Below are 26346 nucleotides of genomic sequence, written 5' to 3' on the forward strand. Positions count from 1 at the left end.
CAATTTTTTTTCTTTTTGTAATTCTCCCTCCCTCCCCCCGCCAGCCAATCAGCGTGATCGGCTGTCATAGGCTTCAGCACTGTCATGTCTCCCAGGGGGACAGCTGTGTGACAGCACTGCCATAGATCGCAGCGCTGTACGGCTATAATAGACGGCGGTTTCGGCTGATGGCGGAGCTCCGTCATTCATGCGGAGATGCGTGCGCAATCTCCTGCAAGTCCCCGCCCCAGGACTTGACCCCAATTGGCGTTAGGCGGTCCTGAGGCTGCCGCCTTGGTCACGCCCATTGGCGTTAGGATGTCCCCAGAAGGTTAAGAAAGCCTTTTTTGAGGCCAGGGCTGTACCATGTGCTGCGGTGAGTTGTTATGGTTACATTCAGCTGAAATCTGCAGAGGCTCTCCTGGTCACATGACTGTATGTACAGCGCAGTTGGAAATTCTTCTCCTTGCAGACTACCTATGGGTCCGATTTCTCAAAACCAGCACATTGAAAATTGAAGCAAAGTAGGAGCAGTAGCTAGATAAAATATTTGTGATTTGTCACTCAGAGTAGATCTACCACATTTGTACCATTTTTGCACCCTTGTTTTTGCTTAATCTGCCCACAGTATATTGGGCAACTGTCCATTCTGTCGCAGCACATACAAATGCATTGTACCCACTGATCACCAAATGGTTTTCATTGCATAAATGCTTTATTAGAATTCTCATATACTAGGTTTCAGTTAATTCATGTATGCTTACTTCTGTGTTTGTTGTGTTGTGCAGGTGGCAGAATATTCAGCTGCTCCTTCTGTTACAACTTCCTGTGCGAGGATGACCAGTTTGAACACCAGGCAAGCTGTCAGGTCTTAGAGGCAGAAACCTTTAAATGTAAGTCTGTTGTAGACAATAAAGACAGACAGGGTAGTCAGTGGATTTTCAAACACTTTAGAGTAGATAGACAGGTTTGTTCAGAATGTTTGATTCCCAGTAGATGTCATTAATCTTAAAATTATATCAATGTGCACAAAGCCCACAATAAAAACACTTTAACAATGTGACATGAAAAGGGTCTGAGAACATAGCATACAGGTTTGTGATGTGTGTGGTAAGAATGTCCCTATGTTTTTTTGTTATTTATTGATGTAGATATAATTTATTTTTAACAGGTGCTTCCTGCAATCGTCTTGGGCAGCATTCATGCCTACGTTGCAAGGTAAGACTGAGATTTTTTTTTTCTTTATGTTCATTGAAAAAAAAAAAAACCTAAATCAATGTTTACGGTAAACACTTTTTTTTAATTTACCATTCACTTATGCAGGGAAATCAAGAAACATTTACACTTTTTTACAAATTCTGCTTGTAAATAAGATCTTTCCCAGGGAAATCAGTATACCAGCCAGTCAATAAGCCAAGTTTAAGAAGTCTAAACATACACAGTAAAGTGTCAAACCATATATCATATACATTTTATGAATCAGAACTGCATACTCAGCAGTGTTCCCCAACTCTGTACTCAAGGCCCACCAACAGTGCATGTTTGTGGAAATCCACAGAGGTATTTCTGCTGGAACGCTAATTACCTCACCTTTAATTATGTGTGGTTACCTGCAAAACATGTACTGTTGGTGGTAGGCTTCGAGGACAGGGTTGGAGAACTCTGGTGTACTTGACCTGAATAGGACAGACTTTGGTACACCTGTGTTAACGTGGACTTGCACCTGCTAGTTTAATTACACATCACTTACAGATGTACCTGCAGTTGGATCACCAAAGGTAACCTAGGTACCTGCCTAGAGCCTGACAAACTCTGTACATATCCTTCCCAGGGCTGTACTTTAGCAGCATATTTTGCATGCTACCTGAGTACTCGGCAATAAGATACACAGGAGCTTCCCTCTGCCTTCCATCACCTCTTTACTGCTGCTCTATATTGCACTATAAAGTTAAGCTATATCCTCTTTCATGTTGGCAGTGATTGCCTTGGAAAGCCTAGGCCCTTTAGGGCAGCACCATCTTCCTTTCCAATAGTTCTTGAGTTTGTTCCCAAAAGCTAATACCGTCTTCATATTACTGACCTTTGGAAATGAAGAAATGCCTTGCATTTTGCATCCTTTCAATCGGTCATAGAAAATCAATCGGTGTAGTAAAAATAGGAGTAACTAAGAAGTTGGTGTTTGAGTCAAAGGATTTATGTGTTGGTTCCACAGCCCTTATCCTCCTTACAGCACTTATTTTCAAAAACAAATCTATAGAGAGCTACCAAAACTCTTCTTTATCTGATGCTTTTAGGAGGAGTATAGCCACACTCCCTTCTGCCCTCTACACCATTTTTTAGCTCTACATTGGAGCAGAGGCTGGCTGTAATTATGCGGTTAGATAGGTAGCATGCCACATATCTGTGCACCTGACTTGAAACAAGTGCTACTTACCGCAGAGTGACCTATCACCGCTCCCAATAACCTCATTTTAGTAAACAAGCCCTATATGGAGTTTGATAAATCCTGTACCAAATACAGCCTTTTAGTGAACTTTATCCGCGTCAGGTTTGACACAATATCACTTTAATTTTCTTTTGCATATGCCATGGCCCGGATAAATCCTTCACTAAAATCTGATGTATTGGCAGAGTAGGAAATGCCATTTTTTTTTGTCTTGTATCAAGGGTGTCATCCTTCATTGCTTAACTGAGGAACTTATCTGAATGATGACTGCAAAAGCACATCACTCAGGGGCTGCATATTTTCTCAGAGATCATTGAGTCGTTCATTCATAGGTGAAGGTGAAATAAATGGAGTTTGCATGTCTAAAAACAATCTAGTCAACCCATATAATTCTGCCTTGACAAATTATGGTAATGTTTCTGTAAAATCATTTTTGATTTGAATTGTATATTTTTACTTGTGTGTTCCATTTTTCTGTTCTTGTATTACATATCAGATATTTTTTCAGGGCTGTGGAGTGCAATTTTGGGTGCCTGGAGTTGGGAAAAAATGCTCCGACTCCTAATGAATTTGTAACTGTAATTAAAATAGAAAATATGATAATGTTCTATTTCTCAGATAATAGTCATTAAAAATAATGTATATATACAGTAATAGCTGTGCTCAGTCCACAAAAATGAAATAAACCAATCAAAATTAGTTACTTGTGCTGCTTCAATAAAGCAGTCCCCGTATTTTTAAAGTCAGATATACACATCTGATTGGGACTGTACAGTATATATGATGTCTACACAGGAATCTCTCATATATACTAAATAACATCTATGCTGTAAGTATAAAGCCTGATGTGTAGCCACTACACATGTGTGTCACTAATAGAGATGGTCAATGAGATGGAAATAATTCTGTGTTGATGCTGGTTTATGCAAATTTATGCACTCTCTTTGCTCATGAAATCAAATAATTTGATATGTTGTTAAAATTTGGTTTGGTGACTACAAATTAAAGGGTATCTGAGACGGATTAAAAGAAGAGTGTTATACATACCTGGGGCTTCTTCCAACCCCCTTCAGGCTAATCAGTCCCTCGCTGTCCTCCTTCACCACCTGGAACTCCTCCTTATCCCCAGGCAATTCAGCCAGTCAGAGCAGTTTGGCTACGTGCCGCTTCCACAGCCAGGAGCATTCTGCACCTGCGCAATAGTGCTGTGCAGGTATAGTACGTCCCGGCGGCGGAGTGTGTGCATGCGCACTACACCAGACTGACTCAAGTACCTGGACTCATAGCAGAAGATCCAGGTGGCAAAGGAGGACAGCGAGGGACTGATTAGCCTGAAGGGGGCTGGAGGAAGCCCCAGGTATGTATAAAACTTTAATTTCATCTGTCTCAGGTTAATTTGGTACAAAGTAGTACTATACTCTACATATGCACTCCCCACAGAGCTGCAGGGAATCCACTGAGAATGTTGTGCACATTGAACAGAGAGGTGTCTGTCACCCATAAACCTTGTTCAGATTGTGCATGAAGAATGTGTAATAGAGGAAGAATCTCCTCATTCCCCTGCAGAGTACCTGCACATCACTCTTACATGTACCCACAGTTACATTGCCTAGGGCCTGATAGATGTTTTTTGTTCTGGTCTGTACCTTTTACAAGTACTCTTACCAAGGACTAGTTTTAGTCTAAAGGGAATAAATATAGTAGTCTACATATCCTTCTCACTTCAGTTGTCTTGTAAAATTCCTAAGCGTTGGCAGTTAAGAGACGAATTTCACGTTACATACTGTTAATCAACAAAATTGTAATCTGCAAATTAGAGGAGTCTGAGTCGAGGAGTCGGTGGAATCCTAAACTGAGGAGTCAGTGGATTTTTGGACCGACTCCACAGCCCTGAATTTTTTTGTAGCCAATAGAGAAGGGTCTATACTTACCATAACTAATAGCCCACCCTAAGTCGAATTATAACAAATAACTTTAGGGCTAGTGCAGTATGTATGACCTTGCCTGTCTAACCTCTTTAGAACTCAGTGTAATTTGACCTTCTTAAAACAGAAGGTATTTGCTAGAATTCCGCTTTAAGTGAGCGGTTGTGGTCTTCCACAATGCATGACTGCTGACTATGAAAATGATCTCTTTATGCCCCTGAAGCCAGGCTTACATCTAGAACTGCTGTGGTGTATAGCAAGCCTATAGCTTCTAAAATTTACAGACCCACATCAACCCAACATGCAGACATCCTGTTTCGGACTGTCGGTCCTCCTCAGTGCATGGCAGGGATCGATATGGCTCTATGGGATAGGATTCTGGTGTTTCTCTTTAGAACTGTGATTTTTCACAGTGTAATAGTATGTAGTTAAAGAGCAGCTGAACTCCTTAGTTGGTTGATACTTTTAAAGTACATAAATAGTCAGTCAAGCATTTTGGATGCAAGGGTTGTGTCCACATCCGATCAGAGGAATCCTTTAAAGGGGATCAGAGATGAAAAACTAACTATAACAAGTAACTTGTCTATATATCTTATCTAAAGTTTAGATAGTTTACACAGCAAATCTGGCTGCAAACCGCTTCATAAGTTTGATTATTTATTCATGTGATACAATGAGGGCAGCCATGTTCTGTTTGTTACATTGTCACAGGCTGAGGGCTGGAGATGCTATCAGCTTGCCTGTGTGTAAATTCAGTCCCCTCTCCTCCTCCTCCCTTCTCCCCTCTGCCTCTGAAATCAATGGCTAGTAACCTCCTCCTCCTCCTGCCCAGACTGAGCTTCCATAAGCCCTTGCTACAGTGCCAAGGCACAAAAGGAGCTGTGGGCGAGGCTTGTTTAGTTTATAGGGAATTAAAGTATTAAAACAAAATAAAACAAAGTTTTTGGCTTGAGGAATGCCCTATAAACTATATGAAAGGAACACAATTATGCAATGAGTAAAAGTTCATCTCGGATCCTCTTTAATGGTGGTGGTTTTGACACCTCAAGGAGTGCAGCTTCACAGCAGTGCACTCAGGGCTGAATTTGTACTTTTCTCCACCCAAGGCCCACTGTCACCAACCGCCCCCCCAACCAACAAGCTTCTATGCATTTGGTATGTGCAGCTTGTTAGCATGCGCATGCCCAGTGCACAGGAGCGTGAGCATCAAGCCGTCCCAACTGGATCTCTGTCAGAATATGTAAACTAAAGATGTGAAGCTTTACTCAATTAGACTTCTTACAGTCCCTAGAAGTCTATCTGCTCCAGTGCTACAGTTTCACTGTCCTATGCCGCTGTCCCCGCTGTAAGATCGCTAACCACTCCCCTCCTCCCCCCCCCCCCCCCCCCCCATGGGTCGCAAACTTGTGCACATGCACGCCTATTGTAATCATGCTCCCATAGCTGGGAGCATTCTGTGCTTGCACGGTTCGCAAAAATGTAAACTGAGAAAGCGCAAAACTCATCTATTCATGGGAGCACGATCACAAGAGCCACGGGTCCACACATGCACAGAAGCCCACAACGCATCTGGGGGTGAGCGATCTTACAGATGGGACAGCAGCAGCCTGCAGGACAGTGGAACTTCAGCAATGGGACAGATAGATTTCTAAGGGACCCAGGTAAGTAAAGTTTCACTTCTTTATTTTAAAGTAGCCATACCTGGGGGCTTCTTACCAATACCCATAAGGTAGATGGCTCCTCTGTTTTGCTTTGCTTGGGGCCCCTCTGTTGCTGCACTGGGACCCCTTTAATGCTCCATCCAGCAAATGTTCTGTCCTCTCCATGGTGTGATGTGAAATCATGCTCGCAACTAGGGATACATATTACATTTGGTACATCTGTTCTGAATGCTTTAAAATAGAACTCAAATTTAACTTGATGCGCACTGCAGAGGGTCAGTTAACTTACCCTTGTCTCCACCTCTGTGCACTGTCCTCCACATAGCATTTCAGCTCTCCAGCTACTCCATTGTTCACAGCTGGAAGTAGAAGGAGAGCAAAAATGCAACGTCGAATGCAGCACACAGAGGTGGTGACAAAGACAAGTTAACCAACCCTCCGCTGTGTACATCAGGTTCAATATGAGTTCTGTTCAGAACCAATGAGAACAGCGGTACCAATTGAAACACTCATCCCTATTCCCAGAAAAAAAAGTGGCACCTCCATCAGCTGGTGTGAATTTAAAGTAAACTTACCTTACCTGAGGCTTCTTTCAGACCCTCATAGCCTTACAAGTCCCTTGGTTCCTGCCTGGTCCATTCTGTTTTGTCACTCTCCGCCTAAAAGATCACAAGTCGTGGGCTACTGCGCATGTGTGGGCCAGGTCACACATTTCCTTGATCGTGCTCCCTTGGCTAGGAGCATTCTATTCATGCGCAGAATGCACCCAGTGGCAGGAGCACAATTAAGGAGGTACACAGCCTGGGCCACGCATGTGCAGTAGCTCACTACTGGTCTAATGGGCAAGCTTTCGGAAGGAGACAGCGACACTACACAGAGGAAAACTAGGGACCTGTAAGGCTATGAGGGGATGGAGGAACTCCAGGTAGGTAAAATACAAAACTTTTTCCAGTCTAAGGGACATTTTAAAGGAAACCGTTTTATACTTGGGGCTTCCTCCAGCCCCCTGTAGTCCGTCCGCTTGATCGCCGCTCTCCTGATCGCCTCCATTCTTCCACAGAGGAGTCCGCGATCCAGCCCAGTCACATGGCAGAGTGGAAGGGCCACAGTTAGAAAGCCTGTGACTTGGAGACTTGCGCACAAGCATAGTTACAGTCTTAATGAACCGTGCTTGCGCCGGACGCTCCATGCCATCGATTGGTTGAGGACTCATGGCAAAACTACACATGCGCAGTTAAGTGCGACTGAGCAAGACAGAGAGACAGAGGATGGGGACTGGTAAGAAGCCCCCCATATAATTTCATTTTAAAATAACATTTAGTTTCTAAAGGGTGGAGCCTTGTGGTGTTTATATGCAGGAAATGTTAAGTTGACTTACTTTCGTTTATAGCAGCCTGAAGGAGGAGACACCCTGAAGACTGTGCATAGCAGATAAACTTCTTTTAGCACGAAATGGGGTCAGTGCTTGTGCACTGGGGCTCTCTTATTAATCCACCATCAGCCCCAGCGGCACCGCAAGACCTCCCCATACACTTCACACTCCTGGCTTAGGCTGAAGTCACGTGGCATAGTATCATCACGTTGATTGACAGCGGAGCCGGGCTGAGAGATGCGCCCGCTGCCTGTCAGTAGAAGCTGTGCTGCAAATAAGGGGGTTGCTGAGCTTGGTTTCAACTCCAGGTATGTCACCTGGTCTGCCGGTGCACAATCCCTCTGCGGATCACCACTCCGCCACAGCAGATACAAATAGAAATGAAGGGGGCACTCAACTGGCGTATAAACTTGCGTTTATCAAATTAGTAGCAAACACGACATGTTTCGGGGTTTCCCCCTTCCTCAAGTGTACATGAAGCTGTGCTGCCTGGGACTTCGAAACGAGAGTCTGCCTGTTGGCTGCTGCAGGCTCGCTCTCACTCGGCAGCAGCCTCACTCCACCGAAGAATGTCCTTAGTCCTCTCTTCCTCGTAGCCGGCAACTGCGGCCGCCCCTTCCTGACCTGCTGTGAGTCACAGGCAGACAGCCACAGAGCAAAGCGGGGCGGGCGGCTGCAGACTTGTGGAGCCGAAACGCGCGGCTCAGACAGTAGTCGCTTCACATGGAGGGTGACAGATACTGTTAACCTGTCACCCGCCCCACAGTATATGGCTAATTTCGTCTCCCTAGTCCTGTGCCTTGGAGGCCTGCCCACAAATCCGGCCCTAAGTGCACTGGTAATCTTCTGCTAATCAACTCTCAATTCACCACCCTCATACAGTCTCTTTGCAATGAGAGTCCCATATAATACTAGTCTCTGATCCTGGAACTTGGACTTTCTCTGTGCAGCTCTGGTGGAGGGATAACTGTGGCGCACTAAGGAGATGGTCTTTGCAGCTACCCTTGTGTTATTTCCATATATTCATTGTTTGCTTCTTTGAGATTGACCTGTGGAGGTGAAGTTATTATTACACAGGAGCTGCACAAAGTCCACAATCCCAGATCTTGGGCTAACTCCTCCGTGACTAGTTATATACAGGGCTCTAATTGCACAGATAATGGTGAGTGTTATTTGTAATCATAAAGTACCAGTACCTTTTCTAGCAACCATAAACTTCTCCATGATTTTGGGAATAATTAAAAGTGCCCCTGAAGGGGAAAAAAAACACCCCAATTTGGGTATTTACCTTAGGAGAGATTCTCCAGAGGCTTCTTCCGTCATAGTCCTCCATGCTCTTCCAGCGCTGAGACCCCCGCAAACCCGTTGACAAGGGCTTGTCGCTGCAGACCACTCCCACCTGCACGCTATCATTGAGCCAAACGGGCTCTGCTTTTTCTGCCATTCCAGAGCAGTGGCATTGTGCTACTGCACGGATGCAAGCCCCCTGCGCAGTGCGGGTGAGATTAGTGGAACTTTGGGGGTCCCAGTGCTGGAACAGAGGATCGGAGAGTGATGGGGGAAACAGAAAAGCAGCAGAGAAGCAGTCGAGGCACCATCCACAGTTCTTTAGAGTATTTATTATCCAACCATCACCAGCACAGACAATTAAAAGCAGCACAAGTGTGACGGCCTAACAGCCGGTTTGCAGCACTTCTGCTTCCTCAGAGACCGATAGTCACAATGTACGATGGGGGAAACCTCTGGAGGAGGAGGATGGGACAACACTGAAGATATGCCGTTATTTTACCATCTAAAGTAGGCAATGTGCAGCTTGTATAACAGTAAAAATTTGTTGTCCCATCAAAATAACTCAACACTCAGCCATTAATGTCTAAACCGCTGTCAATAAAAGTGAGTACACCGCTTACTGAAGGATGTAACCCTTTTCCAATCCACTGTCATACTTGCTCCAACAGTGGGTTGTTCTCCCCAGCCTCTGATGTCGGACATAGTCCAACAGAGAGCATTTGGGCTGCCACTGGCCATGCCACCGCCGCATCTAATCCAGCACAGCATCAGGCCTCATGACCCAAGTGCCATATTAAGTCTGACACTTGGATCTCTTCCAGCACCACCCTGCACCATGTCCTCAACAGTACACAGTTGCACTCTGTCTTCAGAATCTTCACCAATCTCTTAGACCAGTGTTCCCCAACCCTGTCCTCAAGGCCCACCAACAGTACATGTTTTAAGAATATCCTCAGAGGTCTGCTGAGAAACTAATTGCCTCACCTGTACTTGTGTGTGGTTTTCTGCAAAACATGCGCTGTTGGTGGGCCTTGATGACAGGGTTGGGGAATTGTACCTTAGACCATTCAAAGATACACTTTAGGTAAACAAAGTTTCCAAATAAAGTACAAACACCATTTATGTGGGGGTACATACACCACTAGATGCAGTGCACAGCAGGGGTGTAAAGCCCGTCACCTCCTATCTCAGGCACTCCCCCCAACCTGTACCTGCTCACCAGCGATAAGGAGATTCAACTCCTCAGACTCTCCATAGTTCTCCTGTTGATGGAGCTTTGTTTAGTACCACCACCGGGGCTTCATTTAAAGATTATTCTGCAGAGAACTCAAAAAAGCACCAGGATGTGTAAAATGGCAGATTTACCAGACACAAAAACACAGGCGAGAGCTAACGAATGTAATGCAGATAGTCAAGCTTGGATGTATACCTCAGGTCTGCAACAAAGCCTGGGTATTCTCATCACTGCTTTTTACCTGATATTTCCCGATGAGAAATGAGCCCCCAGAACAGCCCACACGCTCTCCTGTGAGCAGCAGTCATTCAGCATTCTAATTCAAGCGGAACTTAGGAGTCGCACCTCTGCCCCCTGCTTTCCTCATTCATTCCACTGGATAAATTGGCTGTCAGTAATGACTCCTGCATTCTGCTGGAATTAAGATAAGCAGAACTAGCTATTCTTTTTTTGTTTTGTTTGTTAGAAAAACATTTTGAAAGCTTGGTTTATAGAGATGATCAATATGTTCATTTTCTGAGTTTGCATGTAAGTAACATGCCACCTGGAACTGAGCCCAAGTCAGTAGCTACTGTGTCTTGTTTGACCCAGTTCTATGCTATATGCGTGCTAACTTGGAAAATTAGCGTATTATTGATCCTTTACTGTCTTAAAGTGTACCAGAGCTGACCTAAAAAGAAAATTTGATACTCACCCGCGGCTTCCTCCTGCAGCATAAACCTGGGAGTCCCACGTCGTCCTCCCGCGGTCTGCCTTTCCACTGCGATCAACCTCGGTAATAGGCTTTGTCGGGTCCAGTCTGGCTCTTCTGTGCATGCGCGGACCTCCCGCGCATGCGCAGTAGTCCTGGACTGATGCGACTGAGCCTATTACCGGGGCTGATCACTCTCAACACCCCTAGAATCCAATATGTGCTCTGACATAATTTACTCCTATAGACACTGGGTGCCAAGTGATCTGAACATCCTTGTACCTTTTACATACCAGTCACTGTTCTGTCCCGGCTGAAATCACATTTGATAGGCTTTCATTCAACTCAACAGCACCAGCTAGTGGCTGGAGGGAGCTGTGGTCAGATTTAGAATGTGGGGAGGATTATAACTGCAGTTTTTGCAGTATTGTTGTTTGTATACCAAGTGGGGAAATGTTGTTTCTTTTTAGTTTCTTTTTTTTTTAGTTCTTTGAAAACACAAAAAAAGTATTGCGTTTAGTTAGGCTGTAGTTTTATTATTGCCAACTAGTGATAAAAAAGTTTATTTCTAGTCCACAAAGGCTTTATTCACTGGATAATAACTTGGTTTTATTTTGCCAGGCATGTTTCTGTGATGATCATGCTCGAAGCAAAGTGTTCAAGACAGAGAAGGGCAAGGAGCCCCCCTGCCCTAAATGTGGCCATGAGACTCAACAAACAAAGAATTTGAGCATGTCTAGTAAGTGTGTTTTATCTTGTTATTTTTATCTGCACAACTTACAAGGCTAGAGCATTATGGCAGTTTTTCAGTATGTAGTATGTATCTTTGTATGTATCCTCGAGGATTATGCAAATGTGTATAGTAAGCTTCAGTCAGCAGTTTCTGTAAAGGCTTTACTAAATGCTAGAGGAAGAGCATGCAAAGCTATGGTGAGATTGTGAAATCCTCTACTAAAGCAGTCTTTTGTTGTCTCTGTAGCACGCACGCTCAAGTTTGGTAGGCAGACTGGAGGTGATGATGACGATGACAATGGTGCTTCTGGCTATGACAATTACTGGAAGAATCTGGCATCAGGTAACACCAGTACATATTATGATGAGGAAGAGGAGGATGAAGAAGAGGATGATGATGAAGAAGATGATGAGGAGGGAGAAGAGGAAGGAGAAAAGGACTCTGACACAGAGGCCTCAGAACCATTCAGTCATTTAAACCTGGGCAGAACATACGCCAGCGGCTATGCTCACTATGAAGAGGCTCAAGACTGAGCCATGTATATGTTGTACAATGTAATCAGTGTGGTAGCTTTTACTGGTTTCCAGGTTACCTTTGATTGAAACTGCAGTGCCTCATACGGGCTAACATGAGATTTTGTAGCTGTGACATGTCACTAATGCCTGGTACACAAAGGCTTTATGGCCAACCTTTTGGGTAATGAATCTTTCTGTTGATTTCCTCATTAGTAAGGGCCTGAGCCCACTTGCGCAGTTGTGTCCGCCTTTCAGCAAAACATCAATGTTACAGATGCTGAAAACAAACACAACTGCGTTAGTGGGGCTCAAGCCCTAAGTGATCAGATGGGAATGCCAAACTAACGTACACATGTGTACAGTGGCTCTCCATCTGATCATCTGTTCCCAGCAAGCTCCATATAGTGTTCAGTTACACTGATTGGTCATTTGCAAAGACTCAAGCTCTATTATGAGCAGGAACGTTAAATAATTACAGACACATCAAATCCTTATTGACCGAGAAACTCATTTTTTTTTTCCTCAGTTGTTTCTGAGCAGCTGGTAGAATAATTCACGCTCAATTGATGGCCAAGCTTATCGTTTTGATTGTATCTTTCATTAAACTGGAATAAATGTATGCTTGTATGTACCAGCGCATAGCACTTGCTGCTGTTATCTAATGCATCTGCAAACTGGTAGATCACATAAGAGTGACTTGTTGCTCTATATTCATGTATTGTGGCCAGCTACAAAGAATATTGTGTGCTACAGCCCTTACCGTACATTTGTGATCAATATGAGTTAACCAGCAATGAAATAAATCTTTTACCTCTATAACTGAAATGAGAAGTATAGCATTCTTTATATGTAAGGATTTCAATGAGGTTTGCTTATTGATAATTCAGCTTTAAAGAGACTCTGTAACGAAAAAAAAACAACCCTCTGTGGAATACTTACCTCGGGAGGGGGAAGCCTTAGGGTCCCAACGAGGCTTTCCCATCCTCTGAATCTCGGAGGAATCCAGCGCTGCCTCGACAAGGCTTGACAAGCTGTGATATATTTACTTACCGCGATCCTGCGCATGCGCACTAACGGCTCTTCGTGCGTGTTAAGGTGAAAATAGCTGAGCCCGATCCTATCCGCTCTACTGCGCAGGCATAAATCCGCAACTAGAGCGGATCGATTGGATTCGGCTATTTTTGCCTTAGCCCGAAGAAAGAACGGCTAATGCGCCTGCGCAGGATCTCAGTAGGTAAATACTACCGAGTCCCGATACTCGAATGGAGGGACGGGGAAGCCTTGTTGGGATCCAGAGGCTTCCCCCTCCAAAGGGAAGTATCCCCAGAGGGTTTTTTTTTTACATTACAGATTCACTTTATGTGAGCATCTGTGATTTCCCAGGATGCATCTCTCCTGAATATGCAAATCAACTCTTTATGCCCCTGAAAGCAAGGTTGCACATTGAGAACCGCTGGTGTAATGTGAGCCTTTAGCTAATACATATTACAGAGCCACATCAGCCAACAAATTTCATTTATAGTCTAAAGCAGAGGTCCCCAACCTGGGGGCCGCGGCCCCCTGGTGGTCCGTGGGCACATTTCTGGGGGGCCGCGGCGGATCTGGCCTTTCTTCCCCCCCCCCCCCCCCCCGCGCGGCTGCCGTTTCTGTTATCTTAAGGGCGGTGGCCGCTTCCTCCCTTATATTCCCCAGAGCCCCTCTCCTTCCTATCTCGTGCAGCAGCGCTTCCATTGCGGCTGCTGTAAGGAGGGAAGGGGGCGGGGCAGCGGATCCCATGGTAACGGTGATCGCCGCTACAGGAAGCCGCTGCCCTGCTTCCTTCCCTTCTTTACAGCAGCTGCGCGGGAAGCGTTGCTGTATTACGAGATGCTTCAACAGAGGAGAGGAGCGCCTGGGGAATATAAGGAAGGAAGCGACCGCCCGCTCATAAGGTAACGGGAGCGGCGGCCGCGGGGTGGAGAGGGCACCTAGCCTAGCTACACTGGGGCACTATGCTGGGGTAACTACTGGCTACACTGAGCTAACTGTACTGGCGACACTGGGGCAGTTATACGGGGCTAACTGTACTTGCTATACGGGGCTAACTGTACTTGCTATACGGGGCTAACTGTACTTGCTATACTGGGCTAACTGTACTTGCTATACTGGGGTAACTACTGGCTATACTGGGCTAACTGTACTTGCTATACTGAGCTACCTGTACTTGCTATACTGGGCTAACTATACTTGCTATACTGTGGTAACTGTACTAGCTATACTGGGGTAACTATACTTGCTATACTGGGCTAACTATACTTGCTATACTGGGCTAACTGTACTTGCTATACTGAGCTAACTGTACTTGCTATACTGGGCTAACTATACTTGCTATACTGTGGTAACTGTACTTGCTATACTGGGCTAACTATACTTGCTATACTGGGCTAACTGTACTTGCTATACTGGGCTAACTGTACTTGCTATACTGGGCTAACTGTACTTGCTATACTGAGCTAACTGTACTTGCTATACTGTGGTAACTACTGGCTACACTGGGCTAACTGTACTTGCTATACTGGGCTAACTATACTTGCTATACTGGGCTAACTATACTTGCTATACTGGGCTAACTATACTAGCTATACTGGGCTAACTGTACTAGCTATACTGGGCTAACTGTACTAGCTATACTGGGCTAACTGTACTAGCTATACTGGGGTAACTGCCGCCGCCACTAGCCACGCCCCTCCAACCCCCCCTCCCCCGGGGGGGCTCCGGAGAAAATTTCGGTCGGGACAGTGGGCCCTGGGCTCAAAAAGGTTGGGGACCCCTGGTCTAAAGCATTAAACACAGCATAAAAATGACAGCCAAAACCATCTGTTTTTCAAGGGTTAGTACTCGTGCTTTACATTTTATTTAGTTGCTAATTTATAAGTCTGCCTTTGCATACCAGAATTATCAGGTTGTGCTGGTAGTGCCTACACTGTGTAAACAAGGCAAACATGTTTCTGTTGTATCCATGGGGGGGTCTGTGGAGCAGAGAACTAATTACTTCTAGGAGTACATCTGATTTTTCCTGCAGCAGGCAATGATATCAGTCAGCTTCAGTGATGTGCAAATATGCATTCAAAAGACATCAGAGCAGTCTCATAGTGATTCATATTTTTTATTGTGTTTAATGATTTAAAAGGAAACCATTTTTATGATAATACCACTGTAAGTCCATTTTACTAACTATGTATTGCACGACTAAGCATATGTCTTCATTTCCTAGCAACATTTTATCTATTGGGAAACTATTCCAACTCTTGTTTCATGGCCAAATGCATAGTTTGGGAATTTTACCTCAGTCTCTCTGCCAGAAACCAAGGACACCATTTTTAAGAAATTGGGAAGTGTACAATAACATAACTGAGACTGTAACTAAAATTGAGTGAACAAAATGTCCCTATGTAAATATTTGTTCAACAGGAAATATGCAGACAAAAAGTATCATAAACTGCTGGTAGGGGTTTTGTTACTCAGCTGCTGGATCATCATCATTTAGGGCCTGAGCCCACTAACGCAGTTGTGCGCAGTTGTATCCGCTGCTGCCCGCTTTTCAGCATCTGTAACATTGATGTGTTGCTGAAAAGCAGACACAATTGCATTAGTTGGCTCAGGCCCTTAGTGATTCTGATCAACCCTGGCAAATTTCCTGGTAAATGGACTTTTACATAACAGCATAGCTATCTCTCTATGCTAAGGCCAGGGTCACACTTAGCAGAATTGCATGCTTTTTCTACTATGTAGTATGGGAAAACCGCATGCGATTCTGCTAAGTGTGACCCTATCCTCAGTGACACAAAATTACAGCGATTTGGTTTTTGTGATTCACATTTAGTCGCCTGCAGTCGCCCCCAAAATGCTGCACACAGTATGTTTGCAATTTATGCAAATCGCAAATGCTTGTGAGTGAGAATGATCCCATAGGGATACATTAGTAACAGCGCTTTGCTAATGGACGATCAGCAAAGCGCTGAAAAGTGCCCCAGTGTGAACCAGCCCTTACATTATGCTTTCAAAAAGTTTTGCTTTGACTTCCAGTATAAAGGACACCTTAGCCCTTACTAAATTCTGAAATTGACACACCAGAGGGCATGCAGGCAGGCCAGCCACATCTTCGGTATACATAATGGGCATACTCATGCACTCCCGTGGACATACTGACACGGACATACTGACACACACACACACACACACACACACACACACACACACACAGCGTCAATTTCAGAATTTAGTAAGTGCTAAGCTTTCCTTCAAAGCAGTGTTCCCCAACCCTGTTCTCAAGGCCCACCAACAGTGCATGTTTTGTGGAAATCCCCAGAGGTAGTTAATCAGCTGTGCTGAGACCCTAATTATCTCATCGGTGAATGTTTGTGGTTTTCTGCAAGGGCCCTATTCCATTGGCAGAAGGGATGTGATGCAACTATTGCATCACTTCCTCTCCCGTTTGTATCCCTTCCTCATCTCCCGATGCAGAAGTGTGTAGGAGGAGAAGGTGGGCGGATGCGGCCGTGCGAGAATCTGCAGCAAGCTGAAGATCCTCTGATCTCTCCACACCACTCCGCATAACCAGCACACAGTACCGCCGCGGTGCAATGCATCTAGCTGCATCATACCGCATGTAATGGAAACAGGCCTCAAAACGAACTGTTGGTGGGCCTTGAGGATAGGATTTGGGAACTCTGCTTTAAAGAACACCTGAAGTGAGAGGAATATGGAGGCTGCCACATTTTTAAACAATTCATACAGTGGGATGCGAAATTTTGGGCAACGTTGTTAATTATCATGATTTTCCTGTATAAATCGTTAGTTGTTACGATAAAAAGTCATTTAAATATATCATGGAGACACACACAGGGATATTTGAGAAGTGAAATGAAGTTTATTGGATTTACAGAAAGTGCGCAATAATTGTTTAAAATTAGGCAATGTCATTTTATAGATTCCAAAACCTTTAGAACTAATTATTGGAACTCAAATTGGCTTGGTAAGCTCGGTGACCCCTGACCTACATAGACAGGTGAATCCAATTATAAGAAAGAGTATTTAAAGCAGACCCAAACAAAACCTTTTTTGTAATTCAAAATACTTATTTGCACTATTCTGACATATACAAAGATAAATAAACACTCATTCAAGCCTATGAGCATTTCAGTGCATGCTTTTCACCCTTCTCTTTTTATAACTAGAGTTATACAGGTGGCAGCCATTAGCAATTCCTCCTTTGATGGACACCATCTACTCCAACAGTTTGCTGGAATCTGTCCCGGCAATGTGAAAGGAAGGGAGGGGTTTCTCCACTAAATGTAAAATATTTTGTATTTGTCATCATGCAGCTGAAAAAGGCTGCTATTTATTATTATAAGTTAGAAAATAGATTTTATTTTTAATTTGGGTCCACTTTAAGGGGGTCAATTGCCAGTTTCTCTCCTCTTAAATTTCTCTGAAGAGTAGCAACACGGGGTCTCAAAACAACTGTCAAATTACCTGAAGACAAAGATTGTTCACCATAATGGTTTAGGGGAAGGATAAAGAAAGCAGTCTCAGAGATTTCAGCTGTCTTGTTTCCACAGTTAGGAACATATTGAGGTAATGGAAGACCACAGGCTCAGTTCAAGTTAAGGCTCGAAGTGGCAGACCAAGAAAAATCTCGGATAAACAGAAGCGACGAATGGTGAGAACAGTTAGAGTCAACCCACAGACCTGCAACAAAGACCTATAACCTCATCTTGCTGCAGATGGAGTCACTGTGCATCGTTCAACCATTCGGTGCACTTTAGACAAGGAGATGCTGTATGAAGAGGAATCCTTTTCTCCGCCCTCAGCACAAACGGAGCCGCTTGAGGTTTGCTAAAGCACATTTGGACAAGCCAGTTTAATTTTGGAATAAAATCATGTGGACTGCTGAAACTAAAATTTAGTTATTTGGGCATAACCAGAGGCGTTATGCATGAAGGAAAAACACAGCATTTCAAGAAAAACACCTGCTACCTACAGTAAAATGTGGTGGTTCTATCATGCTGTGGAGCTGTGTGGCCAGCGCAGGGACTGGGAATCTTGTCAAAGTTGAGTTACGCATGGTTTCCACTTAGTATCAGCAGATTCTGGAGACCAATGTCCAGGAATCGGTGACAAAGCTGAAGCTGCGCTGGGGCTGAATCTTTCAACAAGACAACGACCCTAATCGCTGCTCAAAAATCCACTAAGGCATTCATGCAGAGGAACAAGTACAACATCCTGGAATGGCCATCTCAGTCCCCAGACCTGAATATAATTGAAAATCTGAAAATTGGAACCTACAGGAAACGTTAGGAGGCTGTAATTTCTGCAAAAGGAGGATCTACTAAATATTGATTTCATTTCTTTTTTGTGGTGCTCAAATGTATGCACCTGCCTAATGTTGTTTAACCACTTAAGCCCAACTGGATGAACATTCTCGTCCAGTTGGGCTGCACGCACTCTCGTGGGCCACGCGCGCTCCCGCCGCCGGCCGTTAGCCCAGTGATCAATGAAAGGGATTATAGCTCCCTTTCATTGATCGAAGCCCCACGCAGAAAAGCCGACAGCATCTCATCAGATGCTGCGGTTTTTCTGAGTTTCAAAAAGTTTCCCGTCTTCATTCTTCTTCCTGGAAGCTTACGATCACGCTTCCAGGACTTTTTCACTGTGGCCATCTTGTGGCCAAATAGTAAAACTACACACACATCCATTTTTTTTTAATAAATAAATACATTTTTATTTTTTTTACATTTATAATTCGCTGTTTACCTCCGACACCAAAAATTACGCACATACATTTTTTGAAAGCAAAAAAAATTTAAAAATGCACCTTTATTTCCAAATAAAATATCGGCACTATACATTGTGATAGGGACATAATTTAACCACTTGCCGACCAGTGGCTTTCTGGCTGATCTGTGCTGCGTAGGCTCTCCAGCCCGCAGCACAGATCAGCAAGCAGCCAGGGCGATCAGACTTACCCCCTTTTTTCCCCACTAGGGGGATGTCCTGCTGGGGGGGTCTGATCGCCGCCGGCTCTCTGCGCTTTGCGGGGGGGGCTCTTCAAAGCCCCCTTCCGCAGCGTTTTCAGGGCTCCCTCCCTCTCCCTTCCCCTCTGAGCTGCGCAGGACGGATATCCGTCCTGCGCATTGTAGGATAGGCTTCAGCCTATCAAATGACGGCGATCCCCGGCCAATCAGAGGCCGGGGATCGCCGACATGGAAAGGCGATCCCCGGCCAATCAGAGGCCGGGGATCGCCGACATGGAAAGGCCGCTCGAACGAGCGGCTGTTTCCATGGAAACTTGCAGACGACCAGTTTACGCCAATCGGCGTTAGCTGGTCGTCAAGAGGTTAAATGGTGTAATAAGCATGACAAAGGGGCAAATATAATACATGGGTTTTAATTGGGGTAGCATGTATTAATTTCAAACTATAATGGCCAAAAACTGAGAAATATTTTTTTTTCCATTTCTTTCTTAATATTCCTGTTAAAATGGATTTAGAATAAAAGAATTATTGGCAAAATGTATCTATCACCCAAAGAAAGCTTAAAGGGGAACTTCAGCCTAAACAAAAATACTGTCATTAAGTTACATTAGTTATGTTAATTGGAATACATAGGTAATATACTTTTTTACCCACCCTGTTTTAAAAGAACAGGCAAATGTTTGTGATTCATGGGGGCTGCCATCTTTTTGGCTGAAAGGAGGTGACAAGGAGCAGGAGGCACAGTTCCAACTGTCCTGTGTCCTGATAACCCCTCCCAGCTGCACACGCTAGGCTTCAAATGTCAAATTCAAAATGTAAAAAAAAAAAATTTGCACCAAAACAGCAGAACGAGAGCAACAACATCAGAAATCCCATCATGCTTTGCACAGCATCAGGGGAAAAAAGCCCAGGCAGTTTTCTTCTGTGCAGCTAAAAATGAGGCTTGGATAAGAGAAACTAAGTTCTGATGCTGTGAAACTGTTAAAGAAACACCAGGCCTTTTCAGTGCTGCTGAGTCGATTTTTAGTCCGGAGGTTCACTAATTGGTGGCGGGAAATAAACAAGATATAGACCAATTTATTGTGATGAGTAGTGATAAAGTTATTGGAAAATGAATGGGAGGTGAAAGTTGCTCAGATGCAAAAAAAAATAAACAACCCTTCGGGCTTAAGTGGTTAAACAATTATTGTCCACTTTCTGTAAATCCAATAAACTTCATTTCACTTCTCAAATATCACTGTGTGTGTCTCATATATGATATAGTTAACTGACATTTTTTATCGTAACAACCAACGATTCACACAGGAAAATCCTGACGATTAATAAGGTTGCCCAAACTTTCGCACCCCACTGTATTACCTGGCTGTCCTGCTGATCCTCTGCCTCTAATACTTTTAGCCATAGACCCTGAAAAAGCATGCAGCAGATTAGGTTTCAGGTGGATGATTCAGACTCTAAGGGCTCTTTTCCACTATGAAATGCGATCGCAATCGTGTTTCAATTTCTACATTGCGATTGAACTACTATACTCCATATATTAGAGCTCAATCGCAGCAGGACGACGATTGCGCTTGGACCAAAATCGCATTGCAATCGGATCGCACTAATGAAAATTGCTGCTGCCGTTTCCATCAGTTTAACTTCTTGCTGACCACTCCACGCCAATTGGCATGAACACGGCGGCAGCCCAAGGGCTGCCCCACGCCGATTGGCATGAATGGCTTCCTATGGGACTAGCAGGACATCGTGCATGCAGATGCGTTCTAAGGCAGGCTGTACTGAGGACAGCCGTGTGACACGGCTGCCCCCCTGGGGGACACAGAAGCAATTGGCAGTGATAGGCTGGCTGTGAAGGGATGGAGGGAAAAATAATTAGAAAATACACTTTTTTTTTTTTTATATAAAAGAAAATAAACATTGTGGGAGCAATCAGCCCCCACTAACAAAAAGCTTTGTTGGTGGGGAGAAAAGGGGAGGGATCACTTGTGTACTGACATGTGCGGCCCTGCAGCTAGGCCTTAAAGCTGCAATGACCCTTTTAGTAAAAAATGGCCTGATCACTAGAGAGGTTTAGCACAGCGGTCCTTAAGTGGTTAATGTACCTTGTGTTTTGCAATCGGAATCAAATTGCAAATCGCAGGGTGCTGGAAAAAGGCCCTAATGGTGCATGAAAGATCAGCGGGATGCCAGGCAAATGGTATTTTTTTAAAAAAAGGAAACAAATATGGCAGCCTCCCTATCACTCTCCCTTTCATTCTAGTTTAACTGGTACCTTGCTCTGCTTTAGAGAAAAGGATAGAACAATTAGATGCTAATTATTTTAAGTTTATGCAAATTGTATGCTAATTTAATGCAGGTTGGAATGGAAACAATCACATGTAGCAGCTTTGTGCTTAGTTCTAAGCTGCATAAATTTACATAACAAAAACTGCATCAACTCATAAATACTATGTACCTCTCTGACCATCTCTGTTGATAGATGGTGCTCTATTGACTGGTCTAGAGCAACAGTGTGTTTGGCATTGCTGTACGGTTCCCACAAGCAGTACAGGGCTATGGTAGGACATGATTGTTTTACTGGCAGGTGATAATATTCAGTCCACTTTGATGAGAAGTTCTTGGCTGAAGCCTGGTTCGTGTGAATCACTTAGGCAGCTTGGAGCAGCAATTGCCGCATATTTCATTGCAGGGAACCATGCCTCTTATTTCAAGGGTTACGACTGCATTTAGATTGGATCAATAAAATAATGGTAATCCAGATAATAGAATTACTTTGCCTTTTTTCACACCATCGGTGTCAAGTACCTTTTAACAGTCCATCACTTCTAATTTCTGCAGTAAATGCCTAAAAGTCTGAAGCACAGTTGCACGAATGACGGATAGAGCATGAGCAGGTATAAGGAACATGTTGTACAAGGATGCGCTTTTTGGGGTGTGATATATAAACAATCCTGTACTTTTACTGCTGAAGCATACAGGAAAGCTTTGTTAGATCACAATGCGCTGTTTACGGTAACAAGCAGAATATTTGCAAGACAGTCCAGCGTGAGGCCTGGAACCCACTAGCAGGCTGTTACTAAGCAGTTGTGATTTGAAAAGCTCTTGCTAATGTAATGCTATAGGTGTTATGCCACTTGAGCGATGTGATTTTATATAAATCCCCCATAGCACTGCATTAGCAAGAGCTTTTTCATATCACAAGCACCTAGAAAAGGCTGCTAGTGGGTTTGAGCTCTGAAGGTGTAAAATACTCCCACATGGCCATTGAGAAGAACAGCTACATCCTGCATGGAGTGCTTTCCTGTCAGGCTTACATATATGGGAAACCCAATCCATTCTAATTCATATTGTGCTATAAAGCACCCAGAGCCTCACTCATTTAAAAGGAACCCGAGGTGTGAGACCTATGGATACTGCCATATTTATTTCCTTTTAAACTATACCAGTTGCCTGGCAGTCCTGCTGTTCTTTATGGTTAATAGTGTCTGAATTACACACCTGAAACAAGCATGCAGCTTGTCAAACATCTGATCTGCATGCTTGTTCAGGGTCTATGGCTTAAAGTAGTAAAGGCAGAGCATCATCAGGACAGCCAGGCAATGTGCATTATTATACTAGTGACTTAGCCCGTCTGTCACTACCGCCGCACGCATGTGCGCACACGACGCCCGCCACGTGTCCCTGTGACGCACGCACACACGCCCACCCCTTCTGGTCCCGTCCTCCGGCACCGTCGCCAGTGTCTCTGCGTCTTGTCCTTGCACATGCGCAGTGCTAAAAAGCACTGGCACAGGGACAAACACTGACGCAGAGACGCTTGCCAATTATATATAGAGATCCCTTTTAAAGAACAGTGGTGAGTGTTCATTTGTAGTCTCCTGTCCATTTTTTTTTTTTAATTGACTGAACCTTTTAATGCCTGTTTGCCTGCCTTTTTCATGTTCTCTTTCCTCTGTACTCTTCTGAGTTTATCATTCATATTAGTATATTTTGGATTTACATTAATCTGACATTTTCTACAGTGTTTTATAGCATACATCGTCATGCTGCTAACTGACCCTCACAGGAGCTCTCAATCTAATCCTTCCTATAGTTTAGGGCCAATCACATTTCAGTATGTTTTGGCTGGGATGAAGCCTATGTAAACATGTCCTGGTCAGGATTTAACCATGGAATTCTAGCAATGTAAGGCAAGAGTGCTGTGGAAAGGCAATGTTGCTTACCAGGTTTATAACCTAAAAAAAGCCAGTGAAAAATGTTGGGTGAAAGTGTATCAGGTTTGTGAGTCTAAGGTAGACTTTAGAACATGAAGAGCTTGTCAATACTTTCAGTCACCAGTATGCCAAAATAGCTGGAACGGGTGTTTAGCTGGACAGAGAGAGCTATCTTGACAATTCTGTGAAAGTCTGTAATTGTTGTCAGATGGTGCTGCTCTCTTGGGTGCCACTCTAGGTGGTAGGTAATCTGCAGTAGACAGTGGGTTGCAGGGGATGGGTGAAATTTTTGTTTAGGGGAAGGCTAATTGACTTATCTGTATGTTTTTGGCATGTGGGAGGAAACCACAGTGCCAAGAGGAAACCCACCCAGACACAAGGAGAACATAAAAACCCTGTGCAGATAGTGCCCTGGCTGGGATTCAAACTGGGGACCCAACTCTACAAGAAGAGAGTGTTAACCACTTAACGACCGCCCACTGCACAGGGGTGGCCGGAAAGTGGATCCCACAAGGACCGCCGCATGCACAGAAGCGGCGGTCCTTGTACGGGCATGGGCGGAGGATCGCGTCATCCGTGACGCGATTCTCCGCCGGGGACTTAGACTCCAGTCCCCGGCCAATTAGCAGCGCCGGCGGGCGGAGGAAATCCGCAATCAAGCGAAATTAAGTGTATAAAGCACTTTGCTAGGTAAACAAAGTGCTTTATACACGCTTCCTCCTCGCCTCGTGGTCTCATTGTTCCAGAGACCACCAGCGAGGAGGAAGCAGTAGTAAGTATACACCACACATTTTTTTATTTTACCCACAGCCCCCCTGATCTCCCACCCCAGCCTTCAGACCCCCCCTGCCCACCCCCCGGAACACTGTTTGCACCCAATCACCCCCCTAATCACCCATCTGTCACGATCTGTAAACACTATTCTTTTTTTTATGCCCTAAACTGCCCCCTGATCACCCCCCCCCCCCTCAGATTCTCCCCAGACCCCCCCCCCCCTCGTGTACTGTATGCCTCTATCCCCCCTGTAATAACCCACTGATCACCTGTCAATCACCCATCAATAACCCCATGTCACTGCCACCCATCAATCAGCCCCTAACCTGCCCCTTGCGGGCAATCTGATCACCCACCCACACCAATAGATCGCCCACAGATCCGACGTTGGATCACCTCCCAAGTGCATTGTTTACATCTGTTCTCTACCCTAAACACCCACTAATTACCCATCAATCACCCCCTATCACCACCTGTCACTGTTACCCATCAGATCAGACCCTAATCTGTCCCTTGCGGGCACCCAATCATCCGCCTACACGCTCAGATTGCCCTCAGACCCCCCCCCCCCCCTTATCAATTCGCCAGTGCATTATTTACATCTGTTCTTCCCTGTAATAACCCACTGATCACCTGCCAATCACCCATCAATCACACCCCGTCACTGCCAGCCATCAATCACCCCCTGTCACTGCCACCCATCAATCAGCCCCTAACCTGCCCCTTGCGGGCAATCTGATCACCCACCCACACCAATAGATCGCCCGCAGTTCCGACGTCAGATCACCTCCCAAGTGCATTGTTTACATCTGTTCTCTACCCTAAACACCCACTAATTACCCATCAATCACCCCCTGTTACTGCTACCCATCAGATTAGACCCCTATCTGCCCCTAGGGCACTCAATCACCCGCCCACACCCTCAGAACGCCCTCAGACCCCAGCCCTGATCACCTCGCCAGTGCATTGCTTGCATCTATTCCCCCCTCTAATCACACCTTGAGACACCCATCAATCGCCTCCTGTCACCCCCTAGCACACCTACCCATCAGATCAGGCCCTAATTTGCCCCGTGTGGGCTCCTGATCACTCGGCCAAACCCTCAGATCCCCCTCAGACCCCCTTCCGATCACCTCCCCAGTGCATTGATTGCATCTATTTTCCCCTCTAACCACCCCCTGAGACACTCATCAATCACCTCCTGTCACCCCCCTAGCACTCCTATCCATCAGATCAGGCCCAATACAACCTGTCATCTAAAAGGCCACCCTGCTTATGACCGGTTCCACAAAATTTGTCCCCTCATAGACCACCTGTCATCAAAATTCGCAGGTGCTTATACCCCTGAACAGTCATTTTGAGACATTTGGTTTCCAGACTACTCACGGTTTTGGGCCCGTAAAATGCCAGGGCGGTATAGGAACCCCACAAGTGACCCCATTTTAGAAAAAAGACACCCCAAGGTATTTTGTTAGGTGTATGATCAGTTCATAGAAGATTTTATCTTTTGTCAAAAGTTAGCAGAAATGGTTGAATTGGTTTTTTTTCAATCTATGAACTCGCCATACACCTAACAGAATACCTTGGGGTGTCTTCTTTCTAAAATGGGGTCACTTGTGGGGTTCCTATACTGCCCTGGCATTTTAGGGGCCCAAAACCGTGAGGAGTAGTCTAGAAAACAAATGCCTCAAAATGACCTGTAAATAGGACGTTGGGCCCCTTAGCGCACCTAGGCTGCAAAAAAGTGCCACACAAGTGGTATCGCCTACTCAGGAGAAGTAGTATAATGTGTTTTTTTACACATACCCATGCTGGGTGGGAGAAATCTCTCTGTAAATGGACAATTGTGTGTAAAAAAAAATCAAACAATTGTCATTTACAGAGATATTTCTCCCACCCAGCATGGGTATGTGTAAAACTACACCACAAAACACTTTATACTACTTCTCCTGAGTACGGCGGTACCACATGTGTGGCACTTTTTTACACCCTAAGTGCGCTAAGGGGCCCAAAGTCCAATGAGTACCTTTAGGATTTCACAGGTCATTTTGCGACATTTGGTTTCAAGACTACTCATCACGGTTTAGGGCCCCTAAAATGCCAGGGCAGTATAGGAACCCCACAAATGACCCCATTCTAGAAAGAAGACACCCAAAGGTATTCCGTTAGGAGTATGGTGAGTTCATAGAAGATTTTATTTTTTGTCACAAGTTAGCGGAAATTGACGCTTTGTGAAAAAAAAACAATTAAAATCAATTTCCGCTAACTTGTGACAAAAAATAAAATCTTCTATGAACTCACCATACTCCTAACGGAATACCTTTGGGTGTCTTCTTTCTAAAATGGGGTCATTAGTGGGGTTCCTATACTGCCCTGGCATTTTAGGGGCCCTAAACCGTGAGGAGTAGTCTTGAAACAAAAATGACCTGTGAAATCCTAAAGGTACTCATTGGACTTTGGGCCCCTTAGCGCAGTTAGTGTGCAAAAAGTGCCACA

General features: G+C 44.7%; 1 protein-coding gene across 2 annotated transcripts in view; it reads left to right on the forward strand.

Annotated features, from left to right (window-relative positions):
* The window catches only part of ZNF330 (zinc finger protein 330), a 109138-nt gene extending 96467 nt beyond the window's left edge, over positions 1-12671 (forward strand). For both annotated transcript variants that reach the window (XM_068279443.1, XM_068279434.1), the window contains 4 exons: positions 768-872; positions 1151-1197; positions 11220-11337; positions 11578-12671. In XM_068279443.1, coding sequence (XP_068135544.1) covers positions 768-872; positions 1151-1197; positions 11220-11337; positions 11578-11864 — 557 coding nt within the window. In that variant the 3' untranslated portion in view covers positions 11865-12671. The remainder of the gene's footprint in view (positions 1-767; positions 873-1150; positions 1198-11219; positions 11338-11577) is intronic.
* Positions 12672-26346: the final 13675 nt, after the last annotated feature.

Source organism: Hyperolius riggenbachi, chromosome 1 (genome assembly GCF_040937935.1).
Source record: "Hyperolius riggenbachi isolate aHypRig1 chromosome 1, aHypRig1.pri, whole genome shotgun sequence".
Classification (NCBI taxonomy): Eukaryota; Metazoa; Chordata; class Amphibia; order Anura; family Hyperoliidae; genus Hyperolius; species Hyperolius riggenbachi.